Source organism: Taurulus bubalis (assembly GCF_910589615.1).
Source record: "Taurulus bubalis genome assembly, chromosome: 4".
Lineage (NCBI taxonomy): Eukaryota > Metazoa > Chordata > Actinopteri > Perciformes > Cottidae > Taurulus > Taurulus bubalis.
In genome coordinates this window covers 6,451,607-6,477,432 of record NC_136592.1, presented here as the reverse complement: position 1 = coordinate 6,477,432, position 25,826 = coordinate 6,451,607, and the positions used below count along the sequence as shown (strand labels likewise).

Genomic DNA, 25,826 nt, shown 5'->3' with positions numbered 1-25,826 from the left:
AGGAGAGAAAGGAATAGGAGGGCGTACAAAAGAAAATTGAAGGTGGAAATGCCGAAGAGGAGTAGAGAGAAAGACGGAGAGAGACACACACAACAACAAAAAAAGAAAAAGGGAAAGAGAGAGCATGCAGAGAGTCAGATAGCCTTGATATCTTTTATCTTTCGCCAGAGTGGCTATGAAGCATAGAGTATATTTAAAATAAACCATACGAGATGAGCTTTTAACCCAATAAGTGCTTCTCCTGTGTGCTGCCGAACAGAGGCTCAGTGCTGATTCAATAAGGAAACGTCCCTGATGCAAATGATCATTCTCAATTCCTCTAACTGGACAAAATGATATTCTAGGAGCCAAATTAGACAGAAATTAGACTGATCTGATCTTCTTTTTTTTCTGCCTCTGTCTTTTCTTTCCTTATAAGAGGTTGTTAATGTTCATGTGTTAGGGGGGTGGGGGTAAAGATGAATGCACCATCTACATATCTAAAACGAGAACGAAAAGCACAGAAGGGTTGTGCGTTTGGCTCTCTTTTGATGGTCGCTGAGGAAGGCAAACTGAAAATAAATACAAATGCCCTCAGAGAGCCATCAGTTTATTACACTTTTCCATTAAAATTAAGCATTTAAATATATCTGGAGCGAGCGAGACAGACGACAAGTGCATTTCTGCATCTACTTGTGTTCACGTACTTGTGTGTGTGTGCGAGTGCACCATTTGGAATGTGTGCGAACACATGTTTATGCATGCTTGTCGGCCTGAGCCTGTGTGTGTGTGTGTGTGTGTGTGTGTGTGTGTGTGTGTGTGTGTGTGTGTGTGTGTGTGTGTGTGTTAGAGGGCCATTTGGACTGGCTAAGACATCTGCTCCATCATACGTCAGGGGCCTGGTGTGACATCTGGGGAATATACTGTATCCTGCCTTGCAACATTACACACAATTTACTGCTAAAGGTCATTATGTACCCGTTAATCCACTTTTAATTGATATCAGCGCAAACAGCACAACCTCCCAGCCACATGACAGATCACTGCCGCCACAAAACCAGAAAATTGCTATTTGGGAGTTAAAAATAAAACGGTAAACTTTTTGCTGTTGTCCGTCTTGGCTGTGTTGGACAACTTTGGACATTTTGTTCCTTCTAAAGGTGAATGATAGAAGGGTAAAAAAAAGAAAAGAAAAGCCAGTGCGGCTATCTAGAGTTCATAAACATCTAGGCGACATATAAATCATTCTTCTCCTGATTGCTGGGCTGGGATCTGCTCCTCCATAGTATGTTTTCACTTCATGCTGCATGTACAGATTTCATCTGGCTTTGTGTGAACTCTGACAGCACGATAGAAACAAGTAAAGATAAATACCACAAACCTGTACTGAGGGGCAATTAAAATGGCTTAATAGATATGACATACTGGAAGATGAATTTCCATTTGGCCGGAAGGATACAGAAAGAAAAAAAACACATGTTTGAGAGACGGAATAATTGATAGAAGCTGTTTTACATCTGTTTCAAGTATACGTGCTTAAGTTAGTGGTTAGTGGTGAATTGAGAATGCCTCTAATGCTGTCAGGGTTAACAGTGCAGAAAGTGCATTAGTATATACACTCAGCAACTTGGGATGGATGGGCCCACCCAACGGCAAATGTGATGCATTCAAAGGATAAGGCTGGAGATGTTATTTATGTTTCTTATTGTCGATAAATCCTATGGCTACGTCATTTCATCGCTACTCGTCAAACGCCTCGAAAAGCCCTTCAGCTTGTTTGTTGCGATGTCTGTGCACAATTCACGCAGTAAAGTGGTCAATGGTAACGTTGTAACACGTGGTTAACGTTGTAAAGCGGTTAAAGTTAACGTTGTAAAACCTGGTTCACGTTGTAAAACAGTTGCGGTTAACATTGTAAAACGTGATTAGTGTTGTAGAATCACTGTTTATGTTTTAACACTTGGCTAACGCCGTAAAACTTATCAATGTTAACGTAACACTTGGTTAACGCTGCAAAGCGGTCGACCTTAACGCAGACACTTGGCTGCTGCTGTAAAACAACCAGCGTTAACGTAACACTTGGTTAACGCTGTAAAGCTGTCAACGTTAACGTAAACACTTAGCTAACGCTGTAAAATGATCAACGTTAGCATAAACACTTAGTAAACGCTGTAAAGCGGTCGCCGTTAACATAAACACTTAGCTAACGCGGTAAAACGATCAACGTTAACATGAACACTTGGTTAACGCTGTAAAGCGATTGATGTTAACGTAAACACATGGTTAAAGTGATGTATCTATATTTTTTTAAATAAATATATATATATATATATATATATATACATATATATATATATATATATATATATATATATATATTGCTGGCCTGATCCTTTAAGTAAGAGGCTCGTGGTGCGTTGAGCGTGCTGCTGGCTATTAACAGTTGTAGTATATGGACACAGGAACACACGTACACATGGATACAAGTGTGCACCAAATGGTGAATGTCATATATTAAATTAAGCAGTGTCATTGGTTCGAAGATACTGCATGGTAGAGAAAGGAATTGGAGAGAAAAGGGAGCACTTAGAAAAACGTATTAAGAGGGAGATAGAGGAAGAAAGAGCAGGGAGGAAGGAGTGAGAGGAATGGAGGGAGAGATCACAGGTCCCTCTTGATTCATCCTGATTACAAGGTTAGGTTAAGGTTAAGTGACATGGGCAAGTCTTGCCTCTCCTCTTTCTCTCTCTCTCTCCCTCTTTGTCTTCCCCTCTCCTCGTTTAAAGGTGAGAAGGGACCCTTATTGCTTATGCGGCCCTGCCTGAAGTTATGTGTGGCTATTGTCAAGAGCGAGGACCTTTTTATTTTTTACACACAGCTGCTTACTGCTAAATAGTGCCTTGTCCAGAAGGGGACAATCTGGGCCTCTAATTGCTGTCACTGAAGCCTAGATTCATTATGTGACTTTCCCATTAAAATGTGAGCATTAATTTGTATAATGAAATATCACCCTCTGCAGTGTGTTCATTAGCTGTGGCCCCACACTGTAGCACCACAGCCGCACAATGTTAGCTACCTAGAAAACTGTGGTTAATTTTGCTAATGGATATTTTCCCACTCACTGTTCAAGAGGAAATTAATACTGTAACATTAGCTCTTTAACTTTTGGAGAAATTTAAATTCACTCCATTCCTTTCAAGCTGGCGTTAGCTGCTCATTAATCTCGGCGTCGCGTTGCACAATGCAGCCTCGGCTGGCTTTGGTAAGCAACTCCATTGTGTCGCTCGCATTGCATTAGGATGAAGGGGAGCCCCGCTGTCGTCTGTGAATTTCTCGGCATTGTCACCGGAGCACGGAGAGGATCTTTAGCCGTTGTAAAAAATAAATATAAATAAGGTCTTGCTGCGGATGTAACCAGGATGTCACTGCTGAGCTGGTGTGATTAAGTTATAGTGATGATTTAAAGGCCACATATTGAGGATGCATCAAGCTGTTTTTTCTTTTTCTTCTCCAGACGATGCTAAAGCCGTGCTTAGATAGGCCGGCGGCCAGAGATACATTCCACTGCAAAAAGACAACATCCTTGCTAACTTTTATCACTTTTGCTCCCACGTGCAGAGGGCTCCGGATTAATTCTTTCATTTTATTTCTGAGATATGAACGGATAAATGTTAAATATACTGTGTGTGGATGGAATTAGATGGACCTACTTGTCTGTGTGTGTTTTGCCAAATGAGTTAAAGCCAGGCCTAGGTTGAGGTCTCCGCTTCCTCCGTGATAAAATATGGCTCTCGTGGGTGTCCTTACTGGACTACTCAAAGCAGACATAACTCAGCTCTCTCACCACCAGATAACAGATGCCCCCAGAAAACCACCACCATCCCCAGCTACTGTGGATGGCCTTGCCGTGACCTGGATGCGCTGTTCAACATAAGGATCCTAATTATGTGAGCGTACACCAGACGTGTTAGCGTGCTGCAGTTTAAAGCTTTTCCTCTAATTCCTTTTTTTCAGATCCGAGGTACAGTACGTGCCTCTTAATAAGGGGAGCGGAAGGGGGTTACCGCGCGGGTGGTCTCTCTGCTCTGCCTTTTAAGTGCATGGAGAAGGACGGGGGGAAAAAAGCAATAGAGACTTAGAGAATAAGAAGAAAAGCAAGCATTGATTTCTTTTTTTCTCTCTCTCTCTGCAGCGTTTTAGCCTCTGCTTCACTACTGGCACTCAAGGATTAGTCCGTTGTGAAGTGTAGAAACTAACAAAAAGGTCAGGGCGGTTGGACTTAGCGTTTCAAGAACATCTAGAGGAATTTAAGGGTGTACAAATCTATGACTGACGGAAAGGGAAATGCTTTTAAGTCAGGAAATACAAACACAAATTCTGTATTTGTTTTAATTTAGTAGTGTCGAGTCCAAAAATCGATTATATTTTCAGAAAAGCATAGTTTTATGCTTACTTTCTTTCTTATTAACAGACAATACGCTTATTTGACTAAGCCAAATATGACCACACTCACTACGGTATATAGTATCAGTGCAGAAACAGAGACCTGAAACACACGAGCAGGTATTAAAGCCCTTTCCCTTTTAAGTTACAGATATTGAGCGTCAGTCTTTTCCAGGTGATCCAGGTAACCTCTTTATGCTTTGACTGGACAGAAGGTACTGTCTCGGTTCCTCTCTGCAAATATTCAGTGAACCTTCTGTGAAGCCTCTGCAAAAAAAATGTAGATGTTTGATCGCTTCAATAAAACATGAACTCTGGTTCCAGCTTCACAAAGGTGATGATTTACTGCTTTTCTCTGTTATTTTTTTAAAAGAAAATGGAATATCTTTTGAGGTAACATGTATTTTGCCTCTCACTGTCTCACTGTCATCCCCTTTCGATGTACAAGTGGTATTCCAAGAAAGTAGGGGCAACTTTAGAGAAGCCAATGAATGTTTATTCACCACACGATCTTCTTTCAATGAATCAATACAATCGTAGGTTTATAGAGAGCAGATATAATCTGCGGCAACTGTTCCTCCCCGGCCCGTAGATGTTGTCCACTGTTCGCTCTTTCCAGTTTGGAAGCACCGCCTCCCTGAGAGGGAATCACCTGAACCCCTTTGCACTCTACGCCCAGCAGCCAGAAGCAGGCGTCCTTGTTGTAAGGTGACCTCTGCATGGTCTAATTGTGACTCTAGCCTGGATAGTCAGTGGGGCGTTCGTGCCTCGCAGAGGGTTAGAACGAGCTGGCGACTGTCCACAGTCCACATCATTACTCCGACTGCAGCTCTACCGGCGGACGGGCTATCGGAGGAAGTGGCCGAGCTCCTGGATGGCGGGCGTACGGGGCGGGAGAGTACGCCGCTCGGAGGGTTAGGACGGCTTGTCGTAAAAAAAAGTACAAATAAAAAACTCAAATCTATTAGGCACATCGTCTCACGCGTATCTCTAAACTGTGAACAGGCCGGCTTTGTTTTGGCTCGAAAGTTATTGAGAGTTAGCGAGTGTGAAATTGCCCTCCGAGTGATGTCATTGGAGGACACTGAACCCTTGTTGTGTTAATTAGAGCTCAATGAAAACAAAAAAGTAGACTGAATAATAATGGCCTTAAGCCTCAATGAGGGACACTGTTGGGAAACGCATATTCCTCCTCGTGAATAGTTTATTTATTTGTCTTTATGTCAATTTGAATAAAATGCATTACATCTGATAAGACTGCATGGAAATGTCTCCAGGATTACATCTCGTGGACTAAACAGGATTATGATTTATGAGCCGGGATAACCGGGTTTTTACGGTTCAGCTTATTTTCAGGGCATTGTCCCACTGTGCTTTGGTAAGTTTGACCATTTGTGCACTTAATATTGGTGGATTGAGCTGGTTCTTTAAGCAGGTGTTTCTTCTTTGTTTTCCTCCTTTCTCATATAATGAATAGAAATGTATCGTAACAGGCAGCGCTGATTGGATATGCATCAACATTCTGGGACTGCATTGCCTATTTCTTGTATCAAGTGTTTTCAGAAACAAATGTAGTGTTTGCCGTTTCTGCCATATTGAAAGCAGTGTAGCCAAAACCAACCACCGCCCACCGACTCTTTTCTCATTTTGCATCTAAAACATGCTTCTGAAAACACTTGAGGTCAGAAATAGACAATTCACCAACCGAATGTTGATTCGTACTTGATCAGAGGCGCCGCCAAGTTTGACAATTTGATCGAAGTTCACGAGCTGTGATTGACAGCTGCGTCGGAGATTCCACGGCCCTGATTGGTTGTTTTTCCGAGGGCGCGGTGGGATCTCGCAAAAGCTGTAAAGAGCGGTAAAAAGAGGCAGTGGAACCTGACTTTTTTTCTCACCGACTATCAGTCTCACGTGCCACTTTCAGGATAAAGTGACGGTTTGAGCAAATATGAACAAAGCAAAGTGATTTTTATTATACACACCAACTGTAGCTTAATAGTATCAATAACAAAACCTATATGCAATCAGTGTGCGTCACATGGAGGCAGATTGACTCCACTATGTGATGAGGCCACATTCGTATGCCAGTCTAACCCCAGAAGGAATGTCAGTACATGTGGTAAAGTAAATTTTGCATGAAGCGTGATGAATGTTTGATTGCTTGGAGAAATGCACTCCTAAGTGGCTGCACTTGGCTGGTGGAATAAGTGTGTGTGTGTGTGTGGGGGGGGGGTTTAGCGCACATACTGACCTGTGTGTATCCGCAGGTGGACTTTGAGATGGTGGGAGGTGCGGAAGGACTTGCCGCAGTAGGGGCAGTCCTTGGAGGACGAGCCCACGCTCCGCTCGCGGTGCTGGGACAGCGACGGCTGAATGCTCCCCGCCGCCTTCCCCGAGTCCTCCCCGACATCTGGAGCGCACAAGGAGGGAGAGACAAATGGAAAGGTGTGTTGAGTGCCACTTCAAACCCAGCCCATCATAACACAACACGTGTTCTACCCCCCTCTTTCTCCTCTGTCTGTCAGTCATTGTCCCTCGATTTTTATTTTTCCCCCCTCGCTCCAATGTGCGAACGCCACACAAAGTCGAACGCATCAAACGGGCTCACGGGCCGCGCTGTTCTCCTCCTCTGACAGAACGCTGACAGTTCATAAGCTTTTCAGCTTCTTTAGAAACACCACCGTCCTGAGATATCACCCCCCCCCCCCCCCCCCCTCCCCTCAATTCACACACACACACACAAGTAACACCGCCACCTGCACCATCACCGCCGCCTCTCTTTTTTTTTTTTTTATCCTCGCTATCATCATCATTCCTATTAAGCATATGCTGGATTGCAGTGAAAATTAACAATGCAAAGTAAGACAGAAAGGAGAAAAAGAAAAAAAAATAATAAGAGAGCGAGAGAGAGAGATTTGCCGATGTCAGCACCGCAGGATCTCTCCCCGCGACCTGATTTTGACAGCTAGCTGTCACAGACATGATAGGGTGATAACGGCTTTGACCCCGCCCTCCGCCACTTCCACCCGCGGAAAAAAAAACAACCCACGATGATGCACAGTTTAGCGCAACAGCAGTCTGTTATCAACGCGATCACCTTCTGAATGCGATTGTGAGGATGAGTGACGACAACCTGGGAACGCGTTGACAGCAGCACAATCCGGGGTGAGGGGGCGTCGCCGTCAGACTGAACGCGAGCGCCGGCCTCGCCGCGCGGTCGGCTTCGGAGCCTGTGATGTGCTGACAGTCGCGGAATTTTGAAAAAAGGTCTAAGCAGCGAAGTTAAGTTGAACAAAAAAAAACAAGAAACTTGAAAGGAACCAAAAAAAAAAAGGGAACAGATGCTTGATATGTCTTGTGTCATGAAGCTGGTAAATTAAAAATATCTGTACTTGTTCCAATAGCTAACTTGATGTCGCCGCGCTGGAGGTTTCGACGTCAGCGCAGAACTGTCACGACAGATTTGGGGATTTCACAGGAAAGTGAAAACAAAACGGGAAAAAAGTTGTTTCTTTTTCTATTTTGGTGCCTTTTTTTTGGATTGCGCAGGCTGCCATATCTATATCAGTGTTAATTCATCTGAAACGTGTACAGGTCCGGGGAAACGGTAAAACGCGGGAAGTCACGGAGGTCGCGGTCGTGTTGCAACGCTCATCGCTGTGTTGCTGGTCGGGTCGGAGAGAGAAAGGAAGCGACAGACAAAACAAGTCCAAGTCAGCGGCCTCGGTGGTGAAAGTGCACGCGTGACCCAAAGAAGCGCAAACACAGTAAAAAAAAAAAAAATAATAAGTTATTTATTTCTTAATCTGGCACATGATTTGGTGAGCGCGTAGAGAGGATGGGGCGGTGGAGCCCGAAAGAAAGAAAAAGAATCAAAAACCCACTAAGGCAACCGCGCCGCACAATAAGGACCTTTTTTTTTTAACATTAGCCTAATCTTTTCTTTTCTGGCGCTTCCCATTCCACACCCCTCCTCCTCATCCTCCTCCTCTGTCGGGGGAGTCAAATAAGGTTTTTTACAGAATGGAAAGGCCCAAGTCAGCAAGTCCTCTTCCTCGCTGACACTAAACACACGACTCCATTCAGCAAACACTCGCTATCAGGGCTGAGGGCTATTTATCACAAGTGAAACTGAAAGGCAACCTAAATGTAAGTCTGTGACAATACGCAGATACTAAATACCAGCTGCTTCTACTTGGGCTTGGCAACTGCGCGGTTTAATTCTGTGTGCTAGCGAGGGGAAGGAAGCCCGCAGACAGTTTCTTTTTTTTTCTTTTTTTTTTTAAAGCAGATGTTGAACTGTGGATCTTGGTTTTAACATCGTTTTGCTTCTCAGTCTTAAACATTGTGCGATATTACAAAGAGAGAGGAAAAGATGAGTGGAGAGACAGGCCTGGAAACAGAAAGTATGCAAGACAATAAAAATAAAAGGGCCATTAAACTAAGGTGGTCCAATTTGTTTTCCCACCGGCACTCCGGAAATTAAATCAAATGGCATTGAATAAAAAAAAACAGGACAGTGTTTCATTAAGTCCAATTTGAAAATCGTGACATTTCACAACAAAGATTGTGACCTTCACAACACGACGTATTAGCTTAGCTTGACACAAGTCATACGAAGCCTAAATTGCATGTATAATATCGCAGGTGAAAACATATACAGCTTCCCCGCGTGAGCACACCTTTTCGCATTTGCAATGTGAACACCACTTAAAAAAGACTGAATATGAATTAAATAAATAAAAAGCCACTACAATTCCCCCAGTGCCGGCCAGGACTGCACCATACTGTCGCCATAGTCGGCCCCTCATAAACATATTTCGAGCGGTCCACTGTACAGATCCCCTTTTGGCAAAGACTCCCCAGATCGTGTTAACAGACAGTCGCCCACCTGCCCACCCCAGATGGGGCTAAAATTATTATTTTTTTAAATCGAAAACACAGATTAGAAGCAGGACAAACAGCAGACCACACACACACACACAGAGAGAGGCTCTTCGCACGTCCGTCACACACACACACACACACACACACACTCGCCCGCCGACACCAGTCCTTGTGTGTCAGGGTTAATAGGGCTCCTGTAAGGGGAAAGACACATTACTGAGAGGATGAGAGTGTGCTCTCCTGGCATATAACAGCCCTTCAATAATAAATGGGCTTCACACGTTCACACACGCACCACAAAGAAAGAAGGTAAAGCAGAAGTTCTTGGGGGACGCTCTTCCTCACGAGTTAGAGTGCCACACACACACACACACACACACACACACGTGTGGGACCGGCGTGGTTCCCATGCAGGCACCGGGCCGGGCTGTCCGGCCGGCTCGTCTTTAATCAGTTGACTGATCCGCGGCGTTTAATGCGACTGTTCCAATTACTGTAAAAGTCACACTGCTCCATATAACCGCAAATATTGACACTTTATTGCACAACACATTTATGACATTTTGAAGGTCACCCCGTATATTAGGCGACGGCGCGCACAGCTGGGTGTGTGACGCGGGAGGGGGAGGGGGAAGAGGGGGGGTGGGGGGGGGGGGCTCTCGATCGCTTGTCGACACCCGGCTGTAACTATCCTCCGAGTATTGATTTTCTCTCCGCATCTTTCGTCTTTTCTTTCTTTTCTTTTTTTTTTCTTCTTCTTTTTCTTTTTTTTTATGCAAAGAAGATTCACCGTGGGAGGCCAACATTAAAGTGATTGTCACAGGTGAGCCTTTGGCTGTTTGTGTACCAGCCTGTAAAGGCCAGCCTCTAATTCTCTTTCGCTCACACTGTTACGCACTTAATGGATAGCTGACATTTTATGTTCACCGTCCCCAAGTTCGACCGGTTCTTTTGGACCGATTGATGGATTTTTTTTGCGTTCAGATGGTGAAGAGACTTCTGAGGCATCATTTAACGTACTCATAAAAAGCGTACGGGGTTCAGTCGGGTTTTGCTCCCACCCGCCAATAAAGTCGTGGGTGTATCGCTGTTTATATGAAAACATATTTTATTTTTAAATGAATAACAGTACAATCACTGCACGTTTTCAAGGGTATAAATAAGACAAAATAACAGTGTGATACTTAATGAGAGATCAGCATTCACAACATCTCTCATGTGTCAAAAGGCCGCTGCTGAGTTGACATGTTATATTTCTGCCATAGCAGAAGGATCAGAATTTATATCAAGTATAACAAATAAAATGTAATAAATACATTTCCATTACCCATGAAAGCCACAACCGCTTCTGTCCCCCCCCTCAAAAGCCTCCCGTCAAACGCAAACTGTTTTAATCTGTCGTCTATGAAACCGTCGCTCGCCTCTTACCCCGGGAAAAAAAACATGAAGAAAAAAAAAAGCAGAACTGTGACTGTGCTAGTTCAAGAATATCACAGAAGGGGGAGAGGAGAAAGAAAAAAAAGAAAGAAGAAGAGAAAGACATGTATAATTCAGCTGTATCTGATCTGAGACCAGCTCCTCTCCCCTCTGCCTTTACTGGTGTCACGGCGGCGTAATGGAACATGCCAGAACAAAGGCTCTGAGATCAGATTGGAGCAGAGTTGAGCAGGCCATCTGGGAGGCAGGCTGAGTATCAGTCACTCTGCCTGCTGTCTGCTGCACTCACACTCCCCTCTGACTAACTGTGTGCGAGAGTGCAACTGTGTGTGGAAATATGCACGCTTGTGCGTGTGTGTGTGTGTGTGTGTGCGCGAGACACCTCGCACTCCCTTCCGAGAGCACATCACCGGGATCTTGCGACGGAGAGCGACCGATGCAACGCCGCCGCGGGGATACGCCACCAGGGCAGCCTCCGCCACTGACTGACAAAAATATAAATTGATAAGGATCTGTGTGTGTGTGTGTGTGTGTGTGTGTGTGTGTGTGTGTGTGTCGGTACTCATGTGGGTACCTCTGGGATAGGGCACGCTGCCTACTCCTTTACAGCGACCACACCCAGTTCCCATTAATGGAGGATGCAAAAAAAAAAAGAAGGAAAAAAAAGCATCAACAACAACAACAAAAATAAGCAGCCAACGATTGTGTGCGCATATATGACGTGTGTGTGTGTGTGTGTGTGTGTGTGTGTGTGTGTGTGTGTGTGTGTGTGTGTGTGTGTGTGTGGGTTGTCAGTTCTTTAATGGTCTTCTTTCAATCACACTTTGCACTCTAAACGTTCTGTGGTTTTGATTAGTATGATATCACTTTCAGGAAATAAAACTAGAGGGGGGGGGGGGGCGGAGAGGGGGGGGGGGGGACATCAGTCATAAAAAAATCACAAGATGTTTTTGCCTCTTGCGCGGCCATTATTCTAATGCGTCACGTGACTCCAGTCGAGGCCCCGCCGGCCTCTCTCCCCGTAGCCAAATAACTGATTGGGGGGAGGGAGGGGGGGAGGTGGGGATGTGGTGGGAGGGTGATTGACGGAAACGGTTTGAAAAGGGGAAAGATATTAAGAGAGATTGGGTGAGAGGCAGAGAGAGAGAGAGGGAGGGGGGGGGGGGGGGGAAGGAGTAAAATGTGATGACATCATTTGAAAGGCATTAGGCTTTTAAAAATGCGCCCGGGGGGACTTGATTTCCTTACACCAGAGCAACACAACACCATCCGGCCTGATGCTCACTCTCTCTCTCTCCCTCTCTCTCTCTCTCTCTGTCTCTCTCATACACACTCACACACCTCCTAACACCCCCCCCCCCCCCCCCCCCTCCTTCCCTCTCGTCGTTCCTTTTTTTGATTTGGACCACTGCCATCTTTGTGAGCGTCTGGTTCATGCGAGTTAATCAATTTGAGGTTTAGTTACACTGCTGATGCTAGCATTCCAGCCACTGCTAGAACGTAATCTGAACTCGCAGAATTTATTAACCAAACACCAATTACCATTAAACACCACTGCATTATCCCCCTTCCTTTTACTACCTGACAAGGACTACTTAATGAAATTTTAGATTAAAGTTATTTGGTGCATGATTTACGGGGCGCTGAGAAAAGTCCTCATGCAAGGCTCCTCGTGGTGTGCAGATGCTTTTGCTTGTTATTAAAGTTATTTTCTTTCTTTTTTTCAAGGGAGCACACAAGAGATGTGAGATGTCTCTGAGGTATTACAGCAACCAGGTCTATAGACCAGAAAGAAGAGGAAGCAGAAAGGAGGAGGAGGAGGAGAAGGAGGGGACCAGAGAGGAGCAACTGTGCTCCAAATCCTCCACAGCATCCTCACCAAGTACTGGTTGTTGTACCGCTGACCCTGTCGAGCAACGCCAACCAGACCAAAGACGGAATGAATGTGAGAATGGAAAGAGAGAAAACAAATAAAAATAAAAAAATGTGATGAATACAAATAAAACTAAAAGGAAATGCGAGTTGTTGTTTACCCGCGCCATGTTTGTGAGATGAAAACAGCAGCAGAATGTGTTACATATAAGGCGGTGGGGTAAACAGGGGCACCAGATGTTCTTTGATGTTAATAATGGCATTTATTATTAATATTAATTAGATCGCATTCAGCAATACATTTGGGCCATTTCCAAGTCAATTAAGCAAAATGGCATTCGGGAGATGTTGAAACGACATTTTAAGGCAGGTGTTCGGCGGTCCCCTATTAAAAACATTTTCCCAGCTCCTGAAAAACAAGCCATTTTCGGGCCGATTTTTATTCCTTCTCCTCTTTGTGTGCTCGTCCTCGGTATTTCTCCCTGGCGGCGTGAACGCTGCAGTTGGGACCGCGTCTCCACAAAAAAAAACACACACACATATTGGAGGATTGGTCGTAGATTTAGCGTGCATTATCTAATTAAAATATACAGTATGTGGTGATTGGGATGATGCACACATGTTGTGTCCACGCCCGAGGCAAAATATGGCGACACAGACTGAGGGGTGTGTGAGTATGTGTGTGGGGGGGTTAATCCAGCAATGAAATCATCATTATGACCGTCGTGGTGATAATAATAATAAAAATACTTTGAGGATTACGACGCTTTCCAAATGGCGCCAAACTCCAACAAAACCAACTTTTAGCGCCACATTTTCTTTTTTTCTTTCCCGTCCGAAAGGCCCGGTCCGCACAGCGCACACCAGCAGATACCAGCTCCACAACTCTAATTAGACAACACGAGCCAGAGGCTTCACGCCGGGGGTCGGGGGGGGCGGCTTGTCTATATAATCTAAATAATCCCCGGCTATATGTGTAAGGATACAACATTAAAAAAAAGCTCCATTCAGTTTAATCTAGACCTCTGAATAGGGTCCCGCCACACCTTTGTGGACCCAGCGTGTGTTGATGTGTGTGCGCTCCTACACAGCCCTTTGCTTTTTGGCAGCGAGCACCCCTCCTTTTCCTCTCTTTTTTTTTTTCAAAAGCCGGTGGAGGCAGCAGCCTTACAATGGTACATTAACAATCTGTGCGTTCATTTATCAGTGTGTGCGATTTGGACTCGCCGTTCATGGCGCGCTGCACTTTTCATGGCTGAAAATTAATGAACAAGCCTCCCCCCTCGCAACAAACATGCACCTGTGCTGCAGAGATGGTAATCACAAACATTTATATTTATTAGTGAACGCCCGCACTAAAACTGGAGTTGTAGAAGGGGAGGGGGGGGGGATGAAAAAAAGGAAAGGAAAGAAGACAGAATGAAGAGGAGGAGGAAGAGAGGATGGTTCTCTTGTTCAACCTGTAATGAAAGGGTAGCAGCTTTTTCATTGTGCAGAATTGTGTTAAAGCTATTTGTTTGCAGCACTTTCTTGAATGAAAAGGGTGTGTGTGTGTGTGTGTGTGTGTGTGTGTGGAGGTGCAGGATATCTATTCAGGGAGTGTGATCTTCACGCTGTGAAGATTATTTCTCCAAAACTATGGGGTGAAGGGCATTGCTGCAAAAACAAAAAAACAAAAAAAAAACACCACCTTGTGTGCTTATTCTAAATGAACGGCCTGAAATAATGGCTGCCGAGGAAATCTATCCAGCGTGATAGAATTAGTGAAGGAGGCCAAACCTCCATCCCCCCCATCTCTACACAGGTGGACATGATGGACAGGGTGCTTTACGCTCGCCATTCGTCTCTTTCCACTTCTCTCATCTCTCCCTCCACCCCCCGCTCCACCCTCCTCCTCTTCCTCCTCCTCTTCCTCCCCCCCCCCCTCCACCCAGACTGACAGAAGGTGGCTCTCTCCCTCAGTAAAGGCTATGCCTCTGCCCAGCTAGGGGAAGAGGAATGGTGCCATAAGTTTCTCCCTGGCACCGGCCCACCTTTGTTTCCCCCCCCACCCCACCACCCTCCTCAAGTCTGTTTCAGGCTTCAAAGAGCATTGGAAAAAAACACACACACACACACACACACACACACACAAAGTCACACACATACAAATGTTTGAGGGAGCACTGATGTCTCACTAACTTTATCATTCTAGCAGGGTGATCATAGCCCCGTTGAGAGGCTCTGGAAGAGGCTTGAGGGTGTATGAGTGTGTGTGTATGTGTGTGTGTGTGTGTGTGTGTGTGTGTGCGTTTATATCTGTGTGTTGTCCACCCCTGTCTGTATGTATGCATGAGAGCACAAAAGGCAGATGGGGACAGAGGTGGGTGTCTTTTAGGACATGAAGACAAGAGCAATTACTAATGTGTTTGTCTGTGCGTTTGTGTACACGCACACACACACACACACTCACACACTTGCTTGTGTGTGTGTGCGTGTGTGTTGGTAGTGCTATAATAATCAGGGTGTATATTCATCATGCCCCCTCTCTGTCTGTGTTGGCAGGAAGTGGTGTGGTTACCATTAGTGAAGGATGACTAGGTCGCCGTCTCTTTTACTGGGCTGCTGCCGGCTTTCTATGGGTCGAGAAATGTGAGGAGATGAAAGGGGAGGATTTAAGATAGGAAAAGTGAAGAAATAAAAGGTGAAAAGAAATTACGGAAAAGGGAAAGGTGGAGAGGACGTTACAGGATGGGAGGGGTTTAAGAGGAAAAGGACACGAGAGAGGCACAAACTAGTGGAAAAATAGGAAAAAGGTGGAATGAAACAAAAGGAAATGGAAGGAAAAGGGACGCTACAAAAGGAGGGGGGGAAGATCAGAAGCAGGGAGATGACACGTGGCAGGAGAGTGGAAGGAGGGAATATTTAGGTAAATGTGAGGAGGTTATCGCGGGAGAAGTGAAGAGGTGAGAAGACGATCGGGAGGGAGCGGCACAAGCAAAAGGTCACAGCACAAAAATCCTCTCTCTGCTTATCGAAACCCGGAGACGGCGACCGTCCCGTCGCACGCTGGCCCTTTAGCGTCGAGTGAAGTACAACTCCTCCCCGAGCCGCCATTGATTTCCTATTCATTCCCGTGCATGCTAAATCAACAGCGAGCACAATAGGCCAATCATCCAACTCGACTCCGGTAAGCAGCACTCCCGCCCCGCCCTCGATCCACCTGGCACTGGACCCGGAGTCCATACTGTACCGCGGCATCGAACGCCCTGCACACCGCAGCCATTAGTGGCGTTATTCTCCATCAATGAAAATGAATCAATTAAGCCTCATTAAGGGCGCATATTAAGGTGGAGTAATTATCGAGTGGGGAGCGCGCGGTGATCGATAGCTCGGGAGCATAAATGTGCACTTAAAGACATATATTACCACAAGGGGCGATGAAGACTTTTAACAAGGCCACCGTGGAAGGAGGGGGGGGTTAAAGTGGGTAAATCTGCTTCACGTCATGCATACATGCTGTGAGTGTGTGTGTGTGTGTGAGAGAGAGAGAGAGAGAGAGAGAGAGAGAGAGAGAGAGAGAGAGAGAGAGAGAGAGAGAGAGAGAGAGAGAGAGGGTTGACTATCGCTCCCCAACATAGCCTGGTCAGGCAGTAAATCCAGGAGACCAAGGACACGTCCCGTTTTCCTCTTCTATGAACTTGTCCAACGTCTCGGAAAATGAAATAAAAAGATTTATATTGTAGCTGCAAACATCCCGCCCGTGTGTGTGCATGTGTGTGTGCGTGTCTGTGTGTGCGTGTGTGTGTGTCCACCAGACCACGAGAGATAGAGCTACACTTTAAGAATGAATGAGAGAAAGGCCCCCAATTTTAGCAAGGGGGGGAGGAGTTTTTAAATGCTAGAGGCCATCACCCTCTGGCCACCCGCATGCCAACACACACACACACACACACACACACACACACATGCACAGAGTGACATGCACGCACACAATCCCATGCATAACGCCTATTAAAGAGCACGCTCTGTCCCAGTCGCATAATTTTAATTTGTTATGAAGGTCATTGACAGCAAGTAATAATCACCATTGGGGATCTAACAATTTGCCATTTCGGAACATTGAGGCACTGATGACTCAACTATTAATAGACTGAAGCCGCCCCCCCGCCCTCGGCCCCCCTGCCTATACACCCCCTGTCCTCTTAAATGAATTAAAACTATTCCAGTATGTTTTACACTCTCGCACAGCTTAAAAAAATCCAAAAAGCCCATATGTCTTTCTCCTGTTCATCTGTTTTTGTTGTTGTTTTTTTAATCAGAGGAACATGTGTGACATTTGGAGGCTTATTATTGGAAAGCCTAAAAGACACCCGCTAAAGGGAGTATCTCCTGAAAAACATTAATTATGTTGTGAAAAAAAATAATAAAAGCAGACAGCTTTTTAGTCCTGCGCTTGTTTCTTCTTACTTGATGCTTTTACAGCGAAGGCTTGCGCGGAGAAAAAAACGCGAGGGCCGTCTGTGTGGAGCTGATGAATTGTGAGATCCTGCTCCTCCTCCCCATCTCCACCCTTTTTGCAAACAAATGCGCGGAGAGACACAATGACAAGTTTTATTTTAGACCAACTCATTTATTCTCCGTGTTAGCGTCGCCCAGGCCATTCAGACATATGTGTCTGGCATTTGTCGGCAAACAAATAAGTCCGAGCTTAAGCTATTTTTATCAAGCGCGCGAGAGCGTTTGCTCTTTTTAAGTGATCGTCAGTGTTTGGGGCGAATAGAATGGGAGTTGGAATCCTTTATCTTTCAGAGGCTCAACAACTCAAGACTAATTACAAATTAATCTGGATCTGGATATCTGCAATGAGAGGGCCCCAATAAGAACTTGTGGTGTGCTAAGAGGAACTATCTGTTATATATTTATAGGGGAACTCAACGCATGGAGACGGAGGCCGGAGATGGAGGCAGCCAAAAAAAACAAAAGAAGAGAGTGGCGCATAATTGCCTGCCTTCTATTTCCAAGCAGCCACATCAAGGCTGAGGATTGTGGATATTAATAATTGATCATTAGCCTGATAGGGAAGATTGTGCTCAAGTCTTTAGCGGTGGAAGTTTGATGGCCGTTTTAGGTCCCTCCCAGGGGTCTCGAGCACTGTCGCTGTACTTGTGGAGAAGGTCAAGTGGGCTCATCGTTATAAATGGAGCACTGTTGCCCTAAACAAATAGGAGGTCAAGGCAATATAATCTGTTGTGTGTTTAACTGCATTGTTTTGCTCAATCTCTTAAAGTTTCTGAAGAGCCAGCAGGAACATTCTCGCAACAAAAAGAGCCGCAGGATGGATCTCAGCCAGCACGCAATTATTTTCATAATGATGGCCATGAAGTGCAAAGGGCCAACAGAGCAATTAATACATACTTGTTCCTCCTGTACTCTCGACATGGACTTTCTCCCAATGCAACATCTCATTCTGTAACTCAGAGGCTGAGGGGGAGTAGTTTTGTCAAATGGGCCAAAGAAAGATTTCATAGTTGGTTTCGTCGTTGTAGTCAAGGCCACCTAAACCAAGACATGGGGATCAAGACCGGTTTGTCGAGACCAAGACAAGACCAAGTCATGACCAAGAACGGTGTATCGAGACCAAGACAAGACCAAGTCATGACCAAGACCGGTGGATTGAGACCAAGACCAAGTCATGATCAAAACCGGTGTATCGAGACCAAGACAAGACCAAGACCAAGTCATGATCAAGACCGGTTTGTCGAGACCAAGACAAGACAAGACTAAGACAGCAAGAACAAGTCATGATCAAGACTGGTGGTGGTGAGACCAAGACAAGACCAAGACAGGGTGAGATTGAGTCAAGATCAAGACCAAGGCGAGTCACAGCATGACATACTTACAAACTTACATAAACACACGGTTGACGAGGCGAGACCGAGATTTCCAAACACTGTTTTTTGAGACGATCGAGACGGTTTACGGTCCCAAAGCCAAATGTCTCCTACCCTCAGCTTACTGCTCTTTGTCATCCATGCAGCGTGGAGGAACTTTAAGTTTAAGAAAGTCAGACTGATTTAGCTCCTGCTTAGCTCTTTATGGTACACCTAGAACGGCGGCTGCTACAAAGAAACTTTGACTTTCTTGACTTGAAAACAAACTGAAAAACGTCTAGCTCTACCTGTGCTGGATGCAACAAGTGGAGCCACTTGGCGACGTCAAAAAAATTAAAATAAAAACGGACTCCAGGAACGTGCAGAATTTGAGGCTGTGGTGGGTGCCACAGTAGTTAGCTTCCTGTTGTGGAAATAGGCTTTGATTTGCTGCCTGGTACTCGGGGTATGTCAGTCTCTATTACTCACTCCGTCTCTGCAGCTAGTGTACTCTGTACTCCCCCCGGTCCCATGGTGGGGAACCTCTGGGCACCTTGACTGTCGTTTAACTGCTTGTGGCACGAGGCAGCTGAGGAAATGGGTCATTAAATCCAACGAGCTGGGGCGAGCCCCCCCAGTGCCCCAGATCTGTTTCCAATCAGATAGCCTTCTTTTACAGCAGAGACAGAAGGAAGCCTAGCACAGCAGCCCAAAGCAGACATTAGTGTCATGTGCAGCCCTACACTACTAATAGCAGCGGCTAACAAGGACCAGAGCATTTATTTATTAATGTATTGTCATCCCAAAGGTATCTTAGCGCTGAGATCATCCCAGGCCCTATGTGGATTTCATGATAAAATTTGCTCCACACCAGGTTTCAAGCACAGTCCCTAAAATAATACTTGAAATATGCACTTGACCACGAGTCACACATGCAATACATGCTGCTGAATAATGCATAGGTTATCCAAGGTTCATACCACATTGAAAATCAATGGAATATAATAGAATACTGTAACTTTTCAATGAAGAGTTTTTGAATTTCACAGATGGCTTAATGTTCTTTTGATACTGCATATGAGACAAATTCAAGAATTTATAGCCAGGCTAGCAGCGTGTCTGGAGGTGATGGAGATGTCAGTATGTCTGTCGTTCCAGGCTGATGGATCGCAATGGAAATGTGCACAGGTACTCGTGGGCCCCGGAGGATGAAGCCCACTGGCTTTGGTGAAACCTTGGCTCTGACATCCTCACTTATGAAATATATCTACACATACAAGAATGGCACATGTTTTTGGAGAAAGAAAATTCCCCAGAGGATGATTTCTTAAGACTTTTGTGTTGTTCTCTGGGATTTCTTTATATTGGTAACACCTGTGAGCAACGGAGACTTAAGTCAGGGAGTTCTTGAATGTGCATCGCATTGAAAGCAAAGTGTTTACTCAGGTATTCATACTTCAGGCTCACCTTACAGTTTCATAAGAACAACAATACAAGAACACCTCAAACTGAACGCCTACAAATGCATAATGAAGAGTCCCTGATGCTTATATCATTATATCCATCCTAATGCATTGTATGACTTGCATTACACATTTACTTAACTTAGCAAACTTAGAGCTAAGTAGTTTTGTTGCCAATCTTTTTTTTTCTCAATGTTAGCATGATGACACCGTGTATATTGACGTGTATATTGACGAGAAAGGTACAATTACAACATATATTTTCTGGCGACTGGGTTGAAATCAAACCTATTAATGGAGAGAAAAAAAAGAAAATTACATAAACACCATGAACACCTGTTTTGAAAAGGTATGGGGTATATATATATATATATATATATATATATATATATATATATATATATATATATACATATATATATATATATATATATATATATATATATAGAAAGAGACGGGAAACATTAAGTCGTTTTCAATAAGTGAGATCACAAAGAAAAAATGGTGCAACTTTCGATGACGTGACTGAATGAAGGGAAACCTAAATGGGACAACACCGTTATTAGACTCTGTTGATATATGTGTTTTAATATCTGCTCGTGCCCCACATTCAAAAAAGTGCGGCTCAGCGCTTCGCAATAGTTTTTAGTTGAAGTGGAAAAAACGACCCTGTACCACTATTTCTGTTACAAAGCCACAGGAAGATTAAAAAAAAGGAAAAAGCTCATTACACAGACCCTGATCTTGACATAAGGTCTTCAGCTGGATCTCTGTGACTTTCCACGACTGTGACTGATCTCATCTACAAAGGAAAAGGGCAGACGTTTTGCAGGAAGGTAAATACTTCAAATGTTAGCATGGGGAGTGTCTTCGATTTGTCCTTTAGGAAGATGCTAACGTGAGATACACCGTGCCCTCCCCCTCCTCCTACTCCTCCTCCCCCTCCTCCTCCTCCTCCTCTCATTCATCGGCCTCGCTAACTCGTCTCCCTTTCCTCCCTTCCCGTCCTCTGTCATTGCGAAATGCGCGGCCAGCGATATGAAGGAAAAAAAAAAAAAATGAAGAAAAAAAGAAAACTACACACACTTGTTGCCCGGACTTTATCGCTACATTATTCTCGCTGCTCCTTCCGTTCATTTCAGAGGAAAAGATAAATGAACGACGTACATTTTGTGCACCTGTCCTCCCCTCCCCACCTTCCCCTTCCCCTAACGATAAGGGATTTCATTAACGTGAGAATGCTTGGGCTGAAAGAAACATAATTGCTTCAGTGTTGTTGTCCTCTCTGCTGCCGACGCCCTAATTTCCTCCTTGCCTTACTCTTGACTGTTAAGTGATCATTATATCAACACAGGGGATGGGCCAAGGGTAAAATATTGACAAACTGCGGTCATATTCATGCAAAACATTAGGAGGGGAGGCGTGGGTTTGCGTGTGGCGGTCGCTGATGAAATACTAGAAATAAAAGAAATAACAAGAGCGAGGGGGTAGGAGGGGAGGAGGGGAGGGGAGGAAGAGGGGATGATGGGTGAGGGAGGAATATAAGGTGCTAATAGAGTGACAGCAAGGACACAAAGTGATATGATCACAGGGGCCGGTAATAATTTAACCACCGGCGGGGTCCCGATCCGTCACCCCCCCCCCCCATCTTTCCTCCCCCCGTCCCCTGATGGATAACTGCATGTAAAAGATACATAATTCTCTTCTTTTTTTGAGGGGACTTGCCATTTACACAGCGTTGCACCTGAAAGCCATGGAGGCACAATAGACAGTTTAAAATGTCAGGGAACTAAGTAAGTAAGTAAGTGAGTGAGAGAGAGAGAGAGAGAGACGGGTTGACCGGGCAGAATCTTAATTAAGAGGCACACTTGCTGACACAAACACATACGTGTGCATAAATACACTGAGAGCTTATTGGCATACTGTTACTCCGGCAGACACATGTGCACAGGCGGACATTACCACGAGAGGGGACCGGCCAACGCACATCTAAATCATTTCAATTGCATGAGAAAACGCACACACACGCACACACACACACACACACACACACACACTCCAAGTTCAACATCAGTGCAATTAAGCGAAAGATCCCCCCGTCACGACCTTCATTGCGTGCCCAACCGCTGACCAGTCGGCGACCGCGTCCGCCCGGTTGTGGCGCGGCATCACAAAGAGCGCTCGGCGGCAGTCTGGAAAGGCGTGCATGGGATTTACCTATCTATCACCGAGCAGACCTGGCTGTTGAGCCCGAGCCAGCGCCACATGATTGTGTTAATTAATCTGCCATTGTGAGCGTGGGGAACAGCTGCACGGGCTCTCGTGGCTGCGTTGTCAGAGCAAAACAATGCAATGTTAAGCTTCCCCCACTGAATCTTCCATTACAAAGGAGCCCCAACAACAGGGCTAAATTCATGAATCCACAGATCAATTTTTACCAGCACTAATGTCTGACCTTTAAAGCGAGAGAGAGAAAAAAAAAAAGGGATTCTATTTTATTTATTTTATTTTCACATGCTTCATTTGGATTTGAAAATATGGTCAGATATGTGATACCTAGGATTTGGGCCAAATGTTCTCCCCCCCCCCATCCTGGAAAGCAAAAAAAAAAAAAGCACTGTGGAGCGATAGAGATGCTGAGGGAGGAAAGGGGAAAAGGAGGGAGGAGAGGATGGATGGATGGACAGAGGTAGAAAATGAGCAACAGAGAGATGGAGGAAGGAGAGGGGAGAAAGAGAAGGCGGAGATCAGCGCACCAGAGACACACCGATGAGTGCTGGGAGTCACCAGCTGGGCGCTGGTATTTTAAAACAAAACGTCTAACGCGATTAGCGGGGATCCATCGATCGGTGTTATGTGGCGTTAATTCAGGCTGGGGAGAGAGGGGGAGCAGAGGATGAGGAGGGAGGGGGGGAGTGAAATAAGCTCTGCGTGTGCTTTACGGGTCGCATCATAGGTGAACAGAGCCGCTCATGAGAGACATTCGAAATTCATAATTTTTGACGATACATCAGTGCGGGGGAAAAAACCCCAGAGCAGACAGTTTAATTTGCACTTATTTAAATCGATGCGTGTTTTTATGTGACTAGTTTTCAGTAAACAGAATGGATTGGTTAATACACAGCAGTCACATGTAACTCTATTTTATTTTTGGGTGGAGGAGGAGGGCTACAAACAGAATCCTCGCATTAGTGCTCCACAATGAGACCAAACTCTCACATTCATTTAGGCACAACGTTGACCGAGGGAATACATAAATAAAATTAGGTAAACTCGGCTGCCACCGCAAATTACGTCCACAATAAAAGACTTCACAAATAAATGGTTTAGCGCCTCTAATTGAGTTCACGAAATGTTTCACGAGACAACCATTTCACTGCATTCATTACGCCGCCGCTGAATTACAATGGCATCGCTCGCAGGGAATCACGGCCGTTTTCGCCCTTTTTAATGCGACCGACCAGATTCATCTTGGGGGGGGTGGGGGGGGGGTTTGCGAGATGCCTGGAAGAGATGGGAGGCGGCGTGCCCCCTGTCACACGCTCTCTACAGCGAATGGCATGGCCTTGGTGCACACTTGGCACTTCCAGAGAGATGGTGATGCACCCCGAAAGAAAAAAAAGAAGAAAAAAAGAAATCATCAAGATGCCTGGCTCTGGGCCGCGCTCTGCAGCCGAGCCCTTCTGTCTCGCAGAGAGCCCTCCAACAGCCCACTGAGCACGCAAAGACGTTGGAAAAAGGAGAACGCGAGCGCTGGGACGTGCGGGCCGCGTGCGTCGTGGTTGCGGTCGGCGTGGAGCGGGAGGCGGACGTGACCCTGTCGCTCCTTCCGGGTTTCGAACAACACAATAAAAAGGGGAAAGCAATCCGTGGACGCCATCTGAATGGCAGATGAAGGAGGCGAGGCATTTCCTTCTCCCTGTGACACTGTCTCTCAATCTGCACCCTGTTTCAGCCTGCCAAACGCCGAGTCAAACAGTGACGCTGAATATGGCAGTGAATTCCAAATCAGTCGCTCAGTTGCCATCTTCTTGATAGACTGCACAAATGTTCTTTTCTTTCTTTTTTCTTTTTTTTTCCCCCGACAAGAGTTGTTGTTTTTTTATTACAATTCTTGGGCACCAAGTGTTGAAAAAACAGTTTTGCTTTACTTCAGACTTCTCCGAAAACGTGCTCAAACAAACACGCACACACACACACACACACACACACACACACACACTTTGCAGGGGCGCGGCGGCGGTGAAAGCCTACAGATGGGGAAGGGTGACACGGTGCTAACTCGCATCTCAAAAGTGACGCCCGCCGCAGCGTCTCACCTGTCCAACGCGCCGGATTTTTATTTTTTTCTCCATCAGATGTTGCGTTTGCCGCAACACTGAGCAGCGGAGAGCATCCGATCGCAAGACACGCAAAGCCTGAGGGGGTTTCGGTGCACTTACACTTGACAACTCAACAGGACACTTAGTTAAGCTGGAAATGGGGAATTTGTGACGCCAGAAAAAGGGAGGTTGATATCTTGTCATTATCTTCTCCCTCATGGCGTTGTTAGTATTTACAGCTAAAATGTTACGGAGGGTGTATCGAATTGGAAGAAAGACTCTTCTTTCTTTCTTCTTCTTTTTTCTCCCCCCCCCCTTCTTCCTCCTGCGGTATGCTGTGCTGTCGGCTCCCTGATTGTTGGAGTATAAAAATAATCGTCATGGAAATAGATCTCATTGACAACGTGCCATGTTCACACTGTGAGCAGCTTGTGCCTCGTGAACATAATCCAGAAACGTCCTCCAAAAACTTTCCTCCACAAACTTTCAATCCCTCATCCTCGTTTTTGCCCTTCTCCCCAACAGATGAAAAGAGGGGATGCCAGGGAAAGACGAAATCCTGTCTTGTCGAGTACCAGCAAAACAGGTAGAAATGTGAAGAGGGGGTGGGGGGGTGGACTCAAGGATCAAGAGGCAAGGGAGGATGGGGGACAAAAGAGGGTGAGAGCATTGAGCGAAGAGGACCGAGACATTGAGAGGGAGGGAGGATTGACCGAAACGGCTTTCCCATCCACCTCCTCCCGAAAATCCACATCCTCATCTCTGTGTCTAATAGGAAATACCTGATTCTGGTCCTGAGAGTACTGCGCCAGCACGATTACACCTTACCTGCGAGCCCTGCCAGGAGAGGTGGCATTTGGCTGATCTGCCACCCCCATGAGGGGCTGGTGGCTTAGCCCCAACTTAGCTCCCTGTCTTGAGACGGAGGACGGTAAGAGAATGAGTGAGGGCCGCTGGGGAGGAGAGAGACACCCCCACACCCTCCCAACTCCCGCAAAAGCCCGGGATAAACTCTGTGTCCTTCGGGAGGGAAGAGGCTAACTTCTCGAGCTGGATGGAGGCCCAGAGGGTTAAGAGATGATACCTTCCGAATGTGGCTTTGGCTGAAAGTCTTAAACCAGGGGGAAACCTTTGTGTCCTTGGTGAGAACATTCGGCGACACTGTGAATGTGCTGATCCAGCGGGGGGGGAAAAAAAAGGCTGAAAGTTTTCCGCGCATTCGCTCGGGAAGGATCCTCGACGCACGCGAAACGTCCTTGAGCAAAACCAAAACCCCCGTCCTCTAAGTGCTTTCTGATTTAAGGGCCGATCCAGACCAGTCCAGGTGCATCATGTGCACAAATTCCGGGGCCCTAATCGAGGCCCTGGGAGAAAAAACACACTCCGTCTGAGTTCCTCGCGCGGAGGTTTATGCTTCGCACGCCGACACCGAGAGGATGAGCGAGACACTCCACTTTCGCTGTAACAACCTTATCATCAACATAAACATATGCTCACTGTGTGGGCCGTCGGGCAGATGCTAACTCGGGGGCAGATAAAAAAATATAAGGGGACTTGGCAGACATGAC

General features: G+C 45.7%; 1 protein-coding gene across 1 annotated transcript in view; it reads right to left on the bottom strand.

Annotated features, from left to right (window-relative positions):
- Window positions 1-25,826, bottom strand: part of znf536 (zinc finger protein 536) — a gene marked incomplete at both ends in the record, with an annotated part of 88,248 nt that overhangs the window by 45,479 nt on the left and 16,943 nt on the right. Inside the window, one exon of the mRNA XM_079216468.1 lies at window positions 6,677-6,835. Coding sequence (XP_079072594.1) covers window positions 6,677-6,835 — 159 coding nt within the window. The remainder of the gene's footprint in view (window positions 1-6,676; window positions 6,836-25,826) is intronic.